The sequence below is a fragment of the Trachinotus anak genome, unplaced genomic scaffold, assembly GCF_046630095.1.
Source record: "Trachinotus anak isolate AG129_WGS33_773 ecotype Australia unplaced genomic scaffold, CSIRO_AGI_Tana_v1 ptg000004l, whole genome shotgun sequence".
Taxonomy (NCBI): domain Eukaryota; kingdom Metazoa; phylum Chordata; class Actinopteri; order Carangiformes; family Carangidae; genus Trachinotus; species Trachinotus anak.
In genome coordinates, this window is record NW_027273855.1 from 20849785 (window position 1) to 20870772 (window position 20988).

A 20988-nucleotide genomic window follows, 5' to 3' on the forward strand; every position below is an offset into this window, starting at 1 on the left:
TATTTTAAACACTTTGGAGATGTGAAATCTGCAAAAAGAAGAAGACAACTTAATTTTTACTTTATGTGTTGCCATGTTCAATGCCTACCATGGGGGGGGGGGGTTTGAGTTACAGTTCTTTTTGTCTTGATTTACAGGGATATTTGTGTAAGTTTAGCTATTTGTGTTTTATGAGAGGCTGAAATTAAGGCAACTGTATGTTTAAAATAGTGGCAAGCATCAGGTATGGTATTATAATGGTATAGTATCACTATACCATATCTGAACCAAATTTCATGGCAATCCATAGTTGCCAAGTAATTTCACTTAAACCAAAGATGTCAACCTCAAAGCAATGGTAAATAAGGTTTATTATTATCCATCCAACTGTTGTTGAGATACTCAAATCTGGACCAAAGTGGTCAACCAGCCAACCAAACAGCCATTAGACTGACACTGCAGGCTAAAAAGTCATACCTGTATCAAACTAGGCTACTTGCCTTTTTGTAACCAGGAATAGTTGTGCACTGGATAAATGTGCATTATTTCAAATTCTGCAAAGTAAATTTACAATGTCACTGTCAGGTTAAAATATTTGACTGGTTATATTTTGAACAAAGTATTGAAGATGATTCACTGTTTACTGAAGGCTTTGCAGGAAATTGTTTAGTCATACTAAAACACAGTGCACTCAGTGAACTACAAATGATAGAGTCAGAGCAAGAAAGCCTCTGCTTATACACTGGTTTATTTTCAATGGAGTAGGATACAGAAGATCCAGTGAAAGAATTCTCAGCAGTGAAGTTACAGAACAGGGAAGAGAGGCATGAATGTCTAATGCTAGACCAAGCAAGCTTCACATACAGAAACTGTTTGCACGGGTCTCTCAAGTGTGTCAGCCCCTGAACTGGGGCATGCTCAATGGTATCATCACCAGGACAGTTTGTCAAATGGCAACACGACACACATTTCATCTGCAGTTGCTGGACGTGAAACGTCCCATCTTCAGGCCGCAGTGCTGTTTTCAAAAAGCTGTATTTTCATTTTGGTCTTTTCCATTGTGTAACATCTATCAAACCGCCCCTTGGGATTAAGGCTGGAGTGTCATTATGGAAGATGATTACGAGAGAAGAGGGATAAAACTGTTTTTCAGTATGATATCTTGCTGTTGCCTCCCTTGAAATTCAAGACTGTCCTTGATGCACAATTCTTTGCTCTCTCAGTAGACCTCTGTTTTCGCTTCTCTCTGAAAAGCTGTTGTTCCTCCAGTGTCCTTATTAGAGAGTGTACAGGCCTCTGCAGTAATGGATGCTGATGCACTGTGTCATTTTATCCTCACCCTGTGAAAAGTAGTGTGATTTTTTCTTTCAGTGGATATTGTACACCTTCCTATTATGTCCCTTATTTAGTCAAATTTGGCAGGTTTTACAGAGTCAGGTGGTGACAGTATTAGGGGGATTGGGACATGTATAACAATTTTTAGTGCTGTCTCTTGGTCTGCTTTCCTCTTCACAATTTTGGACACTGACACTCAAATATTACCATCTAAGATTTCTTTGGGTGGATAATTTCAAATCTTAATTAATCAGATTTTCTTCTCTTAAATGACAGTTGGAGCAGAGGAGGAGGAGGAGGGCAAAGACAGCACAGAGCAGCACAGGGACGACAGGGAGATTATGCAAATGTTAGAAATGAGGGTTGCGTACTGCGCCCTTTGTCATGAGGTAAATGTCAAGAAGAATGACTTGAATACTCATTAACCTGAAACCAGAGTGAAAAATATTGTCTGAAGAAGGGTTTTCAGCAATATTCTTAAACGTTTTGTATGGGAAACACAAACAGGATATTACTTATTATGTAAATGCACCTCATGAGAACATAATACAGTAGCTATCATTAAGATATTACAATGATCAAGACAAAGAACTATAGTCTGTAATGAATTAATTTCATGTTTTCAGGCTTTTTGTGCCATGATAAAAATAATTACCAGAAGAGCTGAGCAATTCAACAAATACAATGCTAGCACTATGCAAATTTGTAGCTTCTACACCATTTCTTGTTTCATGTACTTTTTTATTGTAATTGCACTTTGTGTGCAAAAGAAAGAAAGAGGAGGATAGAGGAAAGAAGAGAGGGAGGAAGTAAGGAAGGAAGTTCATGTCCCCTTGACTTAACATGTCAAACACAGTAACCTCTGTCAGGCTTCTGACAGCTGCTCCTCCTGCTTCAGGCCTCATTGAGTCCTGATGAATGTTGTGTTAGGCTTCTAAAGGTTTAAAAGAGACATCAGCAGAATTTACTTTGACTGTGTATCTACCTGTATCCTCTGTAATTTACCATTACCTTAGCACTGCTCACATGGTGACATTATCGACTGGGCTGCAACAGCAGGGCCAGGCCGAATAAATGTGAATATTGCTGACTGACTGATGGATTAACTGACTGACTGATGTCAAGGTTATCAAATCAGGATTTTAGCAGTGCAGAGGAGCATCAAGAAATGGCTAGGAAGTGACTGCTGCTTAACGTGTAGTCTTATCGGGGTCTCGTTTCAGTCCCTATTTCATACTTGTTCTGTTATCTGACAGAAACAAAGACGTGTAAATGAGAACAGCTTTATTGGCAATTCGGCTGTATTAAAATACTCTATATGTGAGCACAGGGAGTAGGAGAGACGCAAACAGATAAAGGGCTGAAACTGGCTGACACGAGGCAAAATGCAAATACATCATGCATCATGAACTTTAGATTTGAGCTACTTTTCATTGAAAGTCATTTACAGTTTACAGTCAATTACAGCAATTTTGCACATTGACCAGATTTTGACCTAGTCTTGTTCAAACAACTATAAGGCTATCCAGTGGAGTGGTGAGTAATGTGGGAAAATTATAGTGTATAAAATACATATTTAACTTTTGTTGACCTTAAAAAATATAGGAAGAAAGCATTTACTAGATGTCCTCTTCTTTTTATGACATCACTTCAGTTACATCGTTAGGCTGCCCTGCCCATTTCAGACTTTTATCCATTTTCCACTGTTCATTGCCTTGTTTGATTAGCAGTTTGCAGCATTTTGCAAATGGTTTCATGTCTTTAAAACTGCCACAGCTACACTTTCAAGGGCTGCTTTGTGTTACTTTCAACCACCTGGAACTTGGTTCCTCAGACAGTTTGAAAATCAATGAAGGGTTTTAGCTGCAGGTGTGCGGAGAGAGAACGATTGTCAAGACTCTGCCACAGATCTGCTATTTGCATAATGTGCTTTATCTCTATCATGTCACAGAGACTTTCCAAAACTGCATGGCAGAATATCCCAAACTTCTCAGAATACAAAATTCTAATCTGTGGGTTTAGTTTATCAGCTTAAGGTTTTTCAGTTATCCTATCTAATCCTTTGCATTAAAATTGGCTTGACATACAATTTTATCAGTGACATGTAATAAGTAGAAAGTTGGGCAGTCTGCAAAATGTGCATATAAGATATTTCGTGTCTATAGTAAAACAGTTAATAGAATTAAGTTGTTAAACTAGTGCAGGAGTGCCAGCATATTTAACCTAGTCCACTGTGAGGGCAGAAGCATTTAGACATCTTTTTTAGCACAATAACAGTTCAACAAAGGATTGTTCATTACTGTATTTTGGAGAAGTTGAATGTCTAGCGATGCTGGTCTGGCCTCCACAGAAGCCTGTCCAGGGGCCTGCCAGAGGCAATATTAAAGGTGAAGACACTTTATCACAAAATGGATGAACCTTCAGGTAGTTGGATCCTGCTGCAGCTAAGGGTATCTAAGGTATCTGAACCTTGGTGCAGTCTGATGGTGCAGCACAAGTTGAAAAGAAGCAAGGACAGGCAGTATTTTTTATATACTTGAAATACTAGTTTAAAAACAATATTTTGCCATTGGTAATGAGCCAGTGTACCAATCCAGAAACACTCATCTTCTTCCTGTAATGTCACTTTGTGTCTCAGTTCAAGCTTTCTTGCACAGGTCCATAGAAATCTATTTCTCTACTATTTAATAAGATTGACTCTTTAATCACCAATTCAAAATCTCCATACTTATAGTCTATCAGTGTTTTGAGTAACATTATCAGGATTAGTGTGTTTCACTTCTCTTTAATCTCTAGGGGGAAAAAGGCTAATTGCAAATGGAAACCCCTGTTATTTGCACAATTTTTAAATCTAAACCTCAAATGTAGTAGCAGTTCTTGCTAAGCAGTTCTTGCTAAACACAAAGCCAGCTGTAGCTCTTGAGTAGGGCTGCAACTAATGCTTATTTTCATTATCGGTTAATCTGCTTATTGTTTTCTTTGTCTGAAATTTGTAAGAAAATAGCAAAACGTGTCACAGTTTCCCACAGCCCAGGTTGATGTATTCAAATTTCTTGTTTTAAGCAATCAACAGTCCAAAACTCACAGATATCCAGTTTGCTATTATATATGAAAAGCAAAGCATCAAATCCTCACATTTGAGTATTTTGGTTGAAAATGGCTAAAATGATGTATCAATCACCAAATTATTTTTTCTAATAGACTAATTTTGGCAGCTCTACTCTTGAGCGCTTTTTAAGTAGATTAATTGACTGAGTAGAAGTGATTAAGTGGCATATGATCTACAAATAATAGGTACCTCAGATATTAGCTTATCATTTTATAAATACAGAAACATCTCGCCACCTGTATTTATTCACATAAGCATCATGGCGAACTTTGGTACATGAAGTAGCTACTATACTGACAGAAACAAAAAGCACCACTGACCATTCATACTGCTGCAGCTCTGTCAATGGCCACTTAACTTGCTGCTGGCTCTATCAGCAACTTACAATGAAGAATGCCAGCAAAGCCTGAGAGGCTATTTATCACATCTGAAGCACTGATAAATAAACCACTGTGTTGTGCCATAGGATAGAGGAAGAGATTTAAATTTAGAATGTCAACCATTATTTCACTCATCTGTAGTCAGAAATCTGTGCTAGCGAGTGAAGCCAGCATATCTCCTGATAGACACTGACAGTATAACATCAAATGTAGTTGCAGGAAGTTTTCAGCAGCTCTGTGACAATGTGAGAATGTGTACCTCTAGGCCTACTTTAGCGGGCTCTTCACCCGTGCCCACGCCTGATTAGACAGCACCATTCATGTTTACTTTGCCTCATGAGAGGAAGCAGTATATACCCCAAACTCCTAAGCTAAGGTTTAATAACATTTTCATCTTAAGAGCTTTGCTATGTGGATTCTCCTTGGTAAGAGGAAAGTCCCATGGTTGTCAGGTGAGTTATTTTACCACAGTGCAGAAAAGCTCATTTCACAGTGCTTAGAGGCCTGTCTTTGATTTATAAATCATTTGAACTGTGAAGGAAAATGTCATTCAGTCATTTTGAAATCTAATTTATAGTTGCCCCAGAACCTGTTGCCATGTAGCATTTTCTCATTCAGGATCTGGGAGCTGAATTGACAGAATGCTCTCCAGCAAAACTGTTCCATGCCCAACAATGACATGGAGTTACTATTCTCTCCTGAAGAATATAAAATGCATTATCAAAATTTCTTTATATGAAGTGTGTATCCTTAGGCCAAATTGCCACATTTGAACAAAAAAAAAAAAAAAATTGCTATTAACACAGTTCAGAACTTCACAGTTGCTAAAAAATAGGGCAGTGTTGGATTTCTCAAGCTGCTGCCGACGCAGTCAGATCATTTGTGCTTACACCACTGAGTTGAAATAATCGTTTTTAATGTATGTCATGGTCGTGAATAAAAGTAAAACTCTTTGCTGTTGCTGCGGCAACAATGTTTCAAAGTTTATTTTTAAACACAGTTGTACTGCAAGCTACAGTTAATATGAAGATATCTATTTTACCCACAGTTTGACTTTGACTTTTTTTTTTTTTAGATTTTTGTCTTTGTCATAGACTTTGTCTTGTTTTGTGTGCTATCAAATCAGGCTGTGGCAAGTGAAATTCATTTTGGTTAAGGACTTGCATCAAAAGTGCTGTTCATTTATACATACGTCACTCATATATGTGGTTGACAAAAGTAATTATTTTAAATCTCCCTTAAAATAATCATGTGTTTCCAGTAAAATGCATTGCAGTGGTGGTAATGCAGTGGTTACAGCAGGCATCAAACTGAAGGAACATTGAGGGATGAATAACATGTACAAAACATGTTCCGTCACTGCTGCTCTCTTGCCCTCCATGAGCTTCCCCTGCACTGTGGGGATAAATAGAGAGTGGGTCCGTCCACCTCCCCCACCTCCCCGCCGAGACTTACAGCGTGCTGATATAGAGCAGAGTTGCTGACAGATGTAATACCACGACTGGTTGCCATTTGGCTTAGGAAAATAGCCATGCCAACAAATACTTTCAGTTGATCCATCAACTTTGACGCTCGAGTGTAACTATAATTCCACCCTGCTGAGGTCTCATATATACTTGCACAGATTGTTTGCGGAGTCATCAATACAAGCTTGAGTGGAAAATTTTCTTTGTTTTAGGGACCAAAGATTAGACCCCTGCAGTTTATAACACTCAATTTAACAGCTACTCCAGATTACAGCACTTCTTGTGGCATTGAAGTTGCTTGAAATAGCTCCCTTTCTTGACGTTAATTATAATAAAGTCAAGTATTCAGTAACAAATGAATTGCCTCAGCCCTCGATGCAGTAGGTTTGTCAAAAGGCACCCATCTACAGTCAAAAATGATCTAATCCACATTAAAACATTACATGTAGGAACTACAGAAGGCTCTAGCATTGTTTGGTATCTTAGATGAGATGGCTGCAGCTCTGTTTGAACACCTTGAACCAAACAATTAACATCAAAACTGGTCATTTATATGCTTAACAGCCAAAATGCTTTGGTAACATTACATCAGAAATCTCCATGTTTTTAGTATCACAGCTAACTTAAGGCTGCGCGCCTACATCGGCTTATAAATTACTATATAGTTTGTATACATTGTTTTTCAGGCCAACTTTAGCTCTGCTTAAAAAAAAACAAAAAAACACAGCCCCATCATTCATTTCAATTAGGTCACTGTGTTGATTCAGTGAGTGTGCCAATGCAGGAGGCTCCACAAATGATGCAGTGTTGCCCGGAAAAAAAAAGTTGAACCTTGAATCAAGCACAAGCAAGAGCACATTTCTGGTATATAACTTTGTAACTTCAACACCGTATTTCTACTTTTTACCTCACAATCACTGGTACAGAAGTTAAAACAACTGAGAACTATTGAAAATTTTGAGAGCAGTGAAATCTGTCCTAATAATATAATAAATCTTCATTCAGTGTTTTGATGTTTGATCAGACTTTAAACTCATGAATCTGCTACTCAAACTGCACTTCTTTGTGTTACTGGTACTTGAAACAAAACACCCAAATCAACACAGCATTGTATTTGTTTAATGCAGCAAATCAACACAGCATTGCATTTGTTTAATGCAGCAATGTTTTCAGTCTAAAAACCCAGTCAGTCTCATTTTCCATCTTAGGTATCAGCTGAATATGCAAACCACTCTGCCATCAACAAGGCTGGAGACTATACTGGCATTTCAGAATTCAAAAATATAATTTGAATTTATTTCTTATTTTCCTAGGTTCATTGAAACTAAAATAGAGCAGATTGTGTGTTTGTAAAATATACTGGCACCTGAAAACAGATATTGGTAAGATATGATAAATTACTGATCATAATCTAGAATTATACCAAGATTAGGGACCATTTGAGAGACAGTAATGAGAATAAGACTGAAAGAGTATGTGTAACATTAGCAAAACAATCTGAAACCTTGTACACAGTTAAGATGAAAACAAATGTATGTCATAGTCATGTACTGATGCAGCCAGTGATTGTAGATGAAGACTTTGAGGTATCTTTGTAGTAGAAATGGTGGAATTCTCCTTTTGCAGAGCCCATATGGGAAGATCCATCACAACAATCACAGTCTTCTTTAATCCTATTTAATTTCACACCATGTAGATGTCTTTCTTATTAAGATCAGAGCATCTCCCCATGAGTTCATTTTGGACCCACTATAAAAGACTACACAGCAAACTGGAAAATTGCAAATTGCTTCCTATCATTTTGTTTCATCTTATGCTCCTTTGATACCCAAATATTCAGCAGCACCACTTTCTTTCAATGACATAGCAAAGCCAGGTTAAAGAGGCACAGTATGGTTAGTCATCAAGAAAAAAAAAAAAAACACAATAAAGCAATTGAAGTCTTTCATGCTGTCTGCACTGACTACAGGCTTCTTTACATGTTAAAGAAGATTCACTGAGAGTCAAGAGTTGAAGGTCACCTAACTTCAGCTTCAACTACCCAGTAATATAGAGTCCCCTAGATTAACCATACTAGAATATTGCTACTATTTTTGTATTCAATGTAATTCTGTTATTATTATCTGACCTTTGATCCCTGACATATTTTGCTACAACTTAATTTAATCCTCAGACATCCTGACTGTCTCTAATTAAAACAGAATAATTAAAAACACACAGCATTCAAAATATTTACAGCATGAATTCTTGTTTGAGGTGAAAATTTAGAAACTGACTCAAAATGTCTTTTGGGATAATGACTAATACTTATTTTGAGTGAACATTACACTAGCAGTGTGGCTCTGTATACATGCCTTATACTGTCAGATGCTTCTAACATTTTGCCTTTTATTTATTTATAAATGAAGTGGGATACACAACTACACTTTACACACAGCAATTCAACATCACCACAACCTCGAAATGCACTACTGAATAGATTAAGAAATACAAATTATCAATAAAAACTCATTTATCTTGCAATGTTACAATGTTACCATCTTGTATTTCACTGCACAACACACATCTTTCTGCCTTTCTGATCACTCTGTATATATTTATTCAGTTCTGCAGTACAAATATTCAGTTACACCAGCAGAGCCAGTGTGCATGTGTTTGTGTGCTGCTCAGTGATATGTGAGAGAAGAAACTTGACTCCTGACCAGCCTCACATTAAACCATATTTCAGCCTCATTTTCCCAGCAGTAGACAATGGTGAACCCAAGGCTCATCACATCCTGTCCAACACTGCTCTCTGATATCAACCTGAAGACTCAGCAAGTCTCTGATGAGTTGTCCAGGCTGTGCAGAAAATGCACTGAGGCACATCCATGTGTTTGAAATAAATTTTAAATCAACATACACTGTACAGTCACATCCACAGTACATCCACAATTTACACATGATTGCTATGGGAAGACTTTTTTGATCAGATGTGAAAGATGAGGGTTATAGATGTGAAAGATGACACAGATGCTTGGCATAATAAAGACAAACTGCCATGATACATAGGGGTCATTCATCTTCTCCAACTTAATATGAGAACCATTCATGTTATTTGTTCATTTGTGGAGCTTTACCTATGTTGCAGGAAGGAGCAGGCCAGTTACTGGTTTTAAATTCATCTAAACCATCCTCATGGTGTTGTAAGATTTGGTAGTCTTGGGTATATTTGTGGCTCAGCAGTCTATAATAATTATAATGGGATATTACACTGTAATTGATCCCCTGAGGAGGAATTCATTTCTTTTAATCCACTCAGTCCTGTAGAGCGAGGTGGGAGCACAGCACCAGAACAGTGACAGAACAGTGCCTCAGGGGGGGGATTTAGTGTCTTGCTCTAGGACACTTTTGCAGGGTGGTTCCTGGAACAGGGAACAGAACCTGGGCCTTTTTAGTTCAGGTTCAGGTTCCTCTAATGATTACTCTCTCACACCAAGACTTTCACTCACACTCACTTGTATTACTGATAAGAGGAGAAAAACACAATCTGGAAAAACAGATAATGAACCAATGTTAAAACACAGCACATCTAGGGTAATGTTTTGCTCCCAGGGATGTTAAGGGATTGTACCTGTACTGTTGTTTTTCTTGGCTAAAATCATTTTCATCCACCAATTTAGTTTCTCTCCCTCTCAGGGGCCTGAGTGTGTCCCAGCATGCACTGGATGAAAGTCAGAAAAACACTGGACAGGTTGCCAGTTTAACGCGAGCCTCTGATTAACTGATTTGCATAAATTATTTGGTTTACAGTTTCCTACATCAATAGGGGATATGACTTATCTCGCTATTTAATACTATCCCCATCACCTTGTTTTGGCTCCCAACATTTTGTATGACTTTTATCTCATCTGAGAATATTTGTATGATGTGAGCCACTGTGATCACACAACTATGGATGGGCATAGCTGCTCTGTACATTAGACTTCTGGTCAGCAGCCAGAAAGTATATACAGTACAGTATCAGTGGATTGATAGAGCCACATAGCTGTTCAAAGCAGATGGGAAATCAAAGCTCTGTGCAGCTCAAACAGGCTTTCTAATTATTAACCAATTCTGTCTGTTGCCTAATAAATCATATGCTGCCATGCAACAAGAGCAGCAGCTAGAGTGTTGATGTTTTCATTCAATTGAAGAAAGTGACTATTTTTCAAGTCTATTGCCACTGAAAATGATTGAGCATCAGTGCTGACGAAGAAACATTAATTTAGTTTTAGTTCTCTGTATTTTTGACGTTATTAATGTTATTCAGCTGTAAAGGATGCCTGCTATGTAGGTATTTCCATAAGGGCATCCCAGTAAAGAGGCTATTTTTATACCTGCTCTTTTGCCACAACGCCCACTTGGGTATATTTTGTGTGCTTCTGCATTACTGTTCAACAAGCATGGGAGCTGTGCTGCAATCAGCCACAGAGCAAGGCAATATTTAATGTTTATGGCAACACTGTCTCTCCCACCGGTGTCAAATGAGAAGGAATATTCGTGTTGTAAGCTATTAGGAGAGCAGAGACTGGGGCTGACAATGGAAGACATGGGAGAGGAGGCTTGCAGTCTCCTCAGCAACGGATATTTTTAGAGGTGGTTTTTAGACGTGGCTCAGATGTTAAGAGTGGTATAGGATGAGTGTTGGGAGGGAAATATACTGCTCATGAAGTTTTCAGCAGTAGATGGACAATAAAAGATGCTTCACTTTGTCAGCTGATTTGACTTTGCACTTGCATACCTGGGTGCATAGGTAGATTTTGGTGTTTTGGCACAATGCAACAGGTCATCAGGAAAATTAGTAAACTAGCTAAACATGAAGATTAATGAATTATAATTTTTCACCTGAAGCAGAACCCAGTTGTTGGGTATGGTTTTACACAAGCCACTGATTGTTAATCTGCATCATTTTCAGGTAATTTTTATGTATATCTATAATTAATCAACAAATTATCCTGTATGTCTCTGTAGACACAAACAGCATGTTTTTTTTTTTCTGGGCGGCTACACATTTGTAATTAATTGCTTTATAATTGTTTCTCTCTATATTCTTGTGTCTGTAAAGTAACAGTAGGCAGGAAACTGGTCAGGTTGAGTCTGAGGGAATTCTAATGAGAAGTTGTGTGGCGACAAGACAAGGGGAGTCTTAAAGTTGATTTCTCTGATTATATCCTGTCCAATCGTTTAATGGAATCTTGCAATTTGCTCTATTGAAATCTGATTCCTGTAAGGAGATTTGTTTCGTTAGCTCAAATTAATATGAATTATAGTATGAGCAAGACCTATAATTACCAAGACCAATTAAAAGCCACTTAGGTTGTATTATAATGTAATTTTGGAACAGCCTGGCATTGCTCAATCCATGTGTGAAAGTTTTTTCAACATGCGAACAACTGATTGTGAAAAAATACATGACAGTGAACCATGTTGGGGGAAAGGTGTAGGATTAGCTACAGAAGAGAAGGGAAAAAAAAAACACATACTTCATACCTGAAGCACACAGGGATTGAGTGTCTTGATCCATAGTGGCTCCCTGTCACTGTATTTGAATTGGGGTCCATGACTCAAGGGACCATCTTTTTGACCATTCTATACTTAGAGAGAAACGGATGGACAGATGAATGGATGAATGGATGGTGTTAGCAGTAAAACAAATTGCCGTGTCTACAGTTCAACTAACAGAGCTACAACACTGGGCTCATGGAGGGCTTTGTTGAATGTGCTTCTACTCCCAGAGGTTGGGTTCTTATCCCCTGGCCCTCTTCCTATTCTCTCCAGAGGTTAAGCAATGCAGCAGCATTGATGTGAAAGGAGAAGAAAAGCAAGGGATGAGTGCTCTGCTTCCACACAGCAGATGTTGGGGGAATGGGGGACTGAAGTACCAGTGAGGCAAAGACATAGAATCTAATGATTGATAGAGTCTCTGAGAGCAGAGAGCTGCTGCTGCGCTGCTGCTAAATTTCCCATGTGCCTGAGTGGGTAGTGTAAGTGTAATGACACAGAGAGGTAGACAGATAAACCTCTGCCTCACTTTAATCAAAGACTCAACAATCAGGAGCACGTAGATTGTAGAAAGATGCACAAATACTGTCTGAGAAATGCTTTGTGTGTATACAGTTTCTTGCATCTAGTTTTACAGCACATGTACAAAAACACGCGCATGTATAAATCTGTTGGTTCTGTTTTATAAATCTCAATTACTGTGGAAATGGACACATGTGCATGAGCCCCATTTCCACTTCCACAGTTTGTCCAAAATGGATATAAACATGGCCTTAATACACCATTTATACATTTTTTCCTGCAACAATAGTTTTAACACCTTTCAGTAAAGAGAATGGCAAACATGAGCACCATTTCACAGTGTGTCATATTGCTGGCTCTCCACAACATAACATTAGAGCAGTCATCATTGCACGCTACCATTACGTATGGCTCTAACTATTTATAGCGCATGTATCACTGATCTGTTGCTGATGTACAAGCAATTCAGTCATCACTGAACATCAGTATTTTGTTTACAGCACTCATAGTGAAACCTACTTTACAAAATCCCTGAAAATTAAAGGATAAAATGAAAAGATGATGCACACAGGGAAGTAAAATGATTCCCCCAATGTAAATTAAAAGAGTGATAAACATGAACCAAAAACAAACCACACTATCAATGAAATGGGTAACCTAAAGCAGGGGTTCTAAAAGTTCAACACTGTTCACCTCACTACAGTGAGAACCCAACCTTTGATAACTTTAATTTAAACGTTTCTTTATACTGTATCCTTGTTTTTCAGTTCTGTATAATAGATTGGACTAACAGGCCCATTGCGGATATTTGGGTGGCATACACCCGTTTTGAGAGTGGTCTGCTGACCCTAACACCTGTGTTGAATCAGGTCATTGCCTTAATTGTCTTGTATATAAGCACCTTTTTGTTAACACTCTTCATGCTCTGAGGAAGGCCTTGGGCTGAAAATAGCAATGAAAATATTAAAAAAAAAATTTTGCTTCAATGTTGTGTCACCTTTTACCACTTTTGCACTGAATTTATTTTTGATGTTGAGCACCCAAAAGGGATTCACACGTGATTCTCTTTTTTCGATATCTATGTCTCATGCCCCCCCCCCCCTTCATCTCTGCTATCTCATAGTTGGAAATCTCAAACAATATTTTTATTTTTATTATTAGGTCCTGTTTTTTCACCTTACTTTTCCATCTTCACCTTAGCATGTCACCCTTGGGCCAAGCTAAAAGAAAAGTGTAATCTGAAGTATGTCTGAGGTGGAAGCAAGGAAATATCCCCCAACACCACACAATAACATGGCATGGGTCAGTACACACAAAGGGATGAGTCTATTTCTCTAGTGAAGGAACTGCTAATCCATTAACCAGCCAAGTGAATAGATAAGCCAGGACTGTTGTGTTGTAGCTGTGACATGCAGGACACAAGGAAACCTATACACACAGCCTTTCTGAAAAAAACTGCCCCTGTGAAATACTGAAAGCATGGGTTTGAAGAAAAAGGAAATATCATTAAATTCATCCACAGAGTACAATCAAAACAATAGTGCAAGGCCACTGACTGAGGCCCCTCACTGACTTAACCAGAAGAGACTTTTCGTAGCCATGAGCAAAGCAGCCGAACATCATTGTTAATTTAATGGTATCCCCTTTTCTTTGCTCATATTTCCAGTTTCCCAGCCTATTAGTATCTGAGCTGGGGCCAGGCTTTGTTTTATGGTGCGAGTCTGGCTGCTATGAACTGAACTAGAGGGTATTAGTCGTGCATTGATTGTTCATTGGGCTGGCTTTGCTTTGGGTCACGAAAGGGAAATTCATTAGCATGCACATATTCTCTGTGGCATTTTGGCAGGGTGACAAAACAGTTATCCTGAAATGTTGCATTGGGAATTAAAGAGCCTTGGCTTTTTGGTAACCAGGGGACGTCCCCAGCTGCCATTAGACTTGTATTCAGGACCAAAGCATCTCTAGAGGTGAGGACTCCCTTTAAAATCCATGCATGAAGCATTACTGTAGGTCTACAGTGCATCTGGAAAGTATTCACAGTGCTTCACTTTTTCCAGATTTTGTTATGTTACAGTCTTATTCCAAAATGGATTAAATTCATTTTTACCTTAAAATTCTACACACAATACCCCATAATGACAAAGTGAAAAAACTTTGCTTGAAATTTTTACAAATATATTAAAAATAAAAAACAAAGAAAATCACATGTACATAAGTATTCACACCCTTTGCTCAAAACTTTGTTGAAGCACCTTTGGCAGCAATTACAGCCTCAAGTCTTTTTGGGTATGATGCTACAAGCTTGGCACACCTATTTTTGGGCAGTTTCTCCCATTCTTCTTTGCAGAACCTCTCAAGCTCCATCAGGTTGGATGGGGAGAGTCGGTGCAGATTTATTTTCAGATCTCTCCAGAGATATTCAATCAGGTTCAAGTCTGGGCTCTGGCTGGGCCACTCAAGGACATTCACAGAGTTGTCCCGAAGCCACTTCTTTGTTATCTTGGCTGTGTGTTTAGGGTGGTTGTCCTGTTGGAAGATGAACCTTCACCTCAGTCCGAGGTCCAGAGCGCTCTGGACCAGGTTATCATCAAGAATGTCTCTGTACATCACTGCATTCATCTTTCAGGGATGGAACTGGCCAGGTGATGAGCGGTGCCTGGTTTCCTCCAGACATGACGCTTGGCATTCAGGCCAAAGAGTTCAATCTTTGTTTCATCAGACCAGAGAATTTTGGCAATGCTGGAGCACTGTCAGAGTGACCATCGGGTTCTTGGTCACCTCCCTGACTTAAGGCCCTTCTGCCCCAATTGCTCAGATTGGCCAGGCAGCCAGCTCTAGGAAGAGTCCTGGTGGTTCCAAACTTCATCCATTTATGGATGATGGAGGCCACTGTGCTCACTGGGACCTTCAATGCTACAGAAAGTTTTCTGTAGTCTTCCCCAGATCTGTGCCTCAATACAATCCTGTCTTGGAGGTCTACAGACAAATCCTTGGACTTCATGGCTTGGTTTGTGCTCTGACATGCACTGTCAACTATGGGACCTTATATAGACAGGTGTGTGCCTTTCCAAATCATGTCCAATCAACTGAATTTACCACAGTTGGACTCTAATCAAGTTGTAGAAACATCTGAAGGATGATCAGTGGAAACAGGATACACCTGAGTTCAATTTTGAGTGTCATGGCAAAGGCTGTGAATACTTATGTACATGTGATTTTTTTTAGTTTTTTATTTTTCATATATTTGCAAAAATTTCAAGCAAAGTTTTTTCACTTTGTAATTATGGGTATTGTGTGTAAAATTTTGAGGTAAAAAATGAAGAAAATGAGAAAATGAATTTAATCAATTTTGGAATAAGGCTGTAACATAACAAAATGTGGAAAAAGTGAAGAGCTGTGAATACTTTCCGGATGCACTGTATGTATTGTGCTGGCCAGTGCCTGATGAGGTAAACTAAACCAATCAATTTCAATGCACAATACTGTTGGTTTGCCAGCATGTAATATATTGACAGACTAAACAGGACATTTAGTTAAATATTTCACTTTTCTTTTCTCTTTCTCTCTTTTCACAATGGTTCCATCTTCAGCCATCAACCACAATTTAGAAAATTTAATTTAGTAAATAGTAGTTTGAGCAAAATTAACCAACCTGTATAACAAGAAAATGACTCCAAACAAATAGAACCAATTTTCCTTTTTTCAATTAGAAAATTTATGTACTTCCAAATGCTACCAAATTCCCCTGGCCTTACTGACAAGACCATAAACTGAATTGATGTCTCTCCGTGTCTTAAAGTTGCCCCGTGTGGTCCAAGAAAAGATTTTTTTTAATACCTTACATCCCCCATGCTGTGAAATATCGCACCTGTACACATTTAACAGTGCATCTATCATAAAAAAAGTCTCAAGGACTGAAAAAGATTTGTGTGACTTAAAAAAAAACTCTAACAGATATTTCTGGGTAACAAAGAGCTTGAAAAAGACACACCTGAAATTGTAGCATTAGTATGCAGTTGAAGTCAAAATCTCTTTTATTTTAGAATAGACAAGTTTTTTTTCTTTTTTAGTCTTTTAAACTTTTCTCTTTTGTCTTCCAATTAGGTGGTCTGTGCATTTCACAGTCGGTGAAAATACCTCGTGAACCAAGAGCTGGAGAGTTTGACAAGATCATTCGTAGGCTGAGTGAGAACCCTAATGCCCGAGTGGTCATTATCTTTGCCAATGAAGATGACATCAGGTGAGCACAGTTGAATCCTAATTGCTGTCAATTAACATAACACCAACGCGCTGTTGGATACTGGCTTTATAACACTTACCCGCCATTTTTTTCTTCCTTAAGTGAAAATACACTGAGTTTTGATAAGTTGAAGTAAAGCAGTTTAACAGTTTGCAAAATCTGCAAACGTCAAAAGTGCTAAATGTTGTTTATTCATATCTTTACCTGAGGCTGCCTTTCAGGCCGACGTTTAAATGTCACAAATGTCTCCTGTGTATATCACGAAATTAAATTGCCCTTTTCTGCTACCCAAAAGTTAATATTTATAAGTTATAAATGGCAAATATGTTTATATGTGGGTGTATTCACATTTACTTAAGTCTTGAAGACTGAAGACAATGTCACAGGTATATTACAGGCAAGTGAAGTAGTTGTAAATACAGAGATAACAGAAAATTAGTGTGGTCTAATGCTACAAAATGGTACAACCCTGCAAATAATCCTACCCAGTGGTGGAATGTAACTAAGTACATTTAATCTAGTACTGAATTTAAATATAGTTTTGAGATAGTTTGACTTGGGGACTTCCATTGTATGCTACTTTGTACTTCACCTCCACTATATTTCAGGGGTAAATATTACACTTTTCTCAACTACATTTGACAGTTTTAGTTACTTTGTGAGTTCACATGAAAAATATATGTTCAATAAATAAAATATAATGCATTTTGATAAATAAGAAAAGCTGCAACAATAAAATGCTGCCTACATTTTAACACAATAAAATAATGATACCAATAATGATAATCCAATGACATAATATACATAATAATGTAAAGCTACATTATTGGTTTTTAAATGATTATTATTATTATAATGCTTTTGTTAAAAGAAAACATGTTTTTATTTATTTAATAAAAATTCTATAGGCCAGACTGTTACCTGTAACATAGTACTGTATATCTATACTGTGGTACTATTACTATACAACTGCTATTTTTTGTTGAGGCTGTGTCAGAGAGGTGTTGACTTGTCTATTTTGAAGCAATATATTATGATGTTTGTCCACTTCCCAATGTCCTTTGTATCTGACTAATAGATTTATCATCTAGTCTGATGACCTCTTCTATTTGAATCTGACCATACTATACAAAAGCACAGTTAACAATGTCCCTGCTTTCCTTGCGGTGACAGAAATGTTATCAATTTAAATTCGTTATCTAATATTAGCCTTGGAGAGATAGTCTGTAAGAATGAATTAATTAGCTGATGGCTCCATCAACACACAGAGCCCTGTTGTGGCTCTGTAAGGGAAAATGTTTCCAAGCAACCAGCTAGTAGGCCAGTGTATTCCCAGTGGAAGTGGGCAGTGATTTGGGGCGGTCTCTTGATGATGACCAGGGCAGAAGTCCCAGTGCTCATTGACTTAATCCGGTCCTGATAACGGGTAATAGTCTGGATATATAGTAATTACAGAAAGCCAGGGGGATTTTAGCGCTGCATGCCTGCTCTATCCTTGAACCCAGCCAGTGTGAGCTGGCCACAGCCTAATAGAACCAAAAAACGTTGACATAGAAAGTATAAGAGACCAGAACTGTTTTGATGGAGCCCTTTAAAGTGATACTTAACCATTTATATTATTCCATGGTTATAAAGGAAAATAATATGGAAAATAATTCTTGGTCACCATAATGTAGCCTGGAAGGTAGGTGGGAAAAACAACATTGTCTCATAGCATTAGTGGAACGATCACTAATTCACAAGAAAAGTAAATAAAATTAAAATTAAATAAGTGTTGGTTTTATATTTTCATTATGTGATCATTTAACATTTAATTCCTCGACCAGATTAATATACAATAACAGAAATAAAACATGTCATCATGACCTTTTCATCACCTCAAACTTTTAATGGTTTCAGCATATAAAGTGTCAGGTAACACTTTAAGCTTCTATGATGAATATTTTTACATTAACAGATGAAATGACTGTGTAATGTGAACATCCCACATGGGATGAAAAAACCCCCCCAAAAAAACAAGTAATGCAAGTAGTCACAAACAAGTAACAGCTTTGTTTAAAGTGGCAATGAGGTTTTACTGGAACTTAATTACAATTTTACTTACAGTAAAGAACTTAATGTGAAATGAAAGTTGAAGGGAAGTGTATACACCCTTCCGACCCTGACACAATACCCTTACTTCGCAGTGCATTATTTTTATATCACACTAGTCAGACTGTCTAGTTATGTCACTGTTATGTAATCCCCTGACAGTGGGAAAATCAATTTCTTTCATTTTTCCAACATGGAGCACATAATTGCATCTTAAGACATGCTCATTTCACCAAATTTCTGTAGACTAGACACAAGGAAAAATCATTACCAATCAAACATAAATCCTTGGGGTGATAAAACTAAGGTAAAGAGACATAATAGGTAAGTTAGTAAGATGACTCACTGCTCGCCCACTCTACTTTTTTACAAAAACCTGTAGTAATTATTTTACAAGGTTATAACATCCTTTATGCAACTACTATTAGTATTATATTAGATGTTAACAGTATCTGCCATGCAAAAAAGCTGATGGTGTATACAATACAATATGACACTTAATATTTAATTTTTTGCTCTAGCATCTTTGGGGTAATATATAGATTGGTAATGCTTCACATGCCAGGTGGCTGTGTTTAAATTTTATGTTGCTGTGCTCAAGCTTCCTTGATGTAACTCTGCTGCTACAGCAGAGCTTGCAGACAGTTTTTTATGACTCCCCAAACTTACTTCCATTGGCAACAAGCCTGGACAAATGTGGCGAGGGCGTCATTCTGCCACAGCCAGGAAGAACTCCCCTACACTGGGAATGGCTAGAGTGTCTATGGTGACCTTTTTCATTTCTACTAAAGTGTCTCAGTCCAACTTTGTCCAGACTCGGAATAGAATATTCTAGTCATGGAATCAGTTGTATGCCAGCTACACTTTCTCTTTCGCATTTAAGTAGGTACTGTCTTTCATAGGTAATATGTGTGTATGTGCAATGAAATATATTGGAACATTAATGAAAGCACTGCCAATACTACATTATATGGCCTAATTATACATCACTCTCCTTCTCTGTCCCAAAGGCGGCTCCTTCAAGCCGCTAAGAAGGCCAATCAAACAGGCCATTTCATCTGGGTGGGTTCAGACAGCTGGGGCTCCAAAATCACCCCAATTCTGAACCAGGAAGAAATGGCAGAGGGCGCTGTCACCATCCTACCCAAAAGGCAGTCCATCAAAGGTATTCATGACTTACTTTAAGAACACTTTGTCCTGATTCTTCTACCACTTTTCTGCTTATTGTTAGTGTATGTTTGTCTCTACAAATCATATGCCACATTCAACACAAATGATTTCAATAGGGAGTGCTTCAATTGTGTATTGTTTTCCCCCACTTACTGTATAGCCACATTGGAGTCAACACATTGGCTGCGTATATTTTCCTTATGTTCTCATTGTATATGTAGAGCTAATGATCACCTTAATAAAGATAGTAAAGCTTGAATTAAGTTGTCAATGGATAACAAATTGCTGCTTAATGCAGCCACATGAAACCAACTTAAATACAGAGTCTAATGTATGTTTCAGTGCTATTAAATAATTACGTGCTCTTTTAAGGCTTTTGTAAATTTTGCACAAATGGATTCTTGAATAATGCTTTTAAAATCTCATGGACACACAATTAATCAAAGTCAGCCCAGTGAAATGAGAATCCTTCACATTTACTTTGAAAGATCTAATAGTACCAGACACTTCATTTGAACTGATTCTGTGTTTTGTTTTGTTTTTGACTGCTGTTGGTCTAGCAAATCTTAGCCTGAGCTTTCAGAAACAATAAATCCTTGGCTCATTTGAAATCATCAATAAAGGTATCCACTCAAACCATCAGCAACAGAGTTTACATTTTGGTTAATAAGCAGTTTAAATGGATAGTGACCATACCCTAACACAGAAAGCCAATTCAAATGCAAAAATGTGAGAGACTGAAGTCAAAGAGCATCTGTCACCCATTTCTTTCAGGTTTTGATCGCTACTTCATCAGCCGAACATTAGAGAACAACAGAAGGAATATCTGGTTTGCAGAGTTCTGGGAGAATAACTTCCAGTGCAAGCTTAGTCGGCACGCTGTGAAGAAAGGATCCGGCATCAAAAAATGCACAAGTGAGTCAAAAACAGTGAAGGCACAATGGAAAGTACTCAGGCAATGACCAAGTATATTGATTAAGTCTGTTGTGAATACATTGTGTGTGTGTGTGTGTGTGTTTGTGTGTGTGTGTGTGTGTGTTTGTGTGTGTTTGTGTTTGGTATGCATAGGTGAATTTATTTGTCATCAGGGAGAAAACAATCACACTTCTCTAAATTAGGTTAAATGTAATGGGTGTAGATAAGTGAATGGGAATCTTTATTTTCGTCCGAGAG

General features: G+C 37.9%; 1 protein-coding gene across 3 annotated transcripts in view; it reads left to right on the plus strand.

Moving 5' to 3' along the window:
• The window catches only part of LOC139620869 (metabotropic glutamate receptor 4-like), a 172078-nt gene that overhangs the window by 118968 nt on the left and 32122 nt on the right, over window positions 1–20988 (plus strand). For all 3 annotated transcript variants that reach the window (XR_011690895.1, XM_071476842.1, XM_071476843.1), the window contains 3 exons: window positions 16419–16554; window positions 19656–19810; window positions 20590–20730. Coding sequence is in view for 2 of the 3 variants with exons in the window: in XM_071476842.1 (XP_071332943.1) it covers window positions 16419–16554; window positions 19656–19810; window positions 20590–20730 (432 nt within the window). In the remaining variant the exon portion in view is untranslated. The remainder of the gene's footprint in view (window positions 1–16418; window positions 16555–19655; window positions 19811–20589; window positions 20731–20988) is intronic.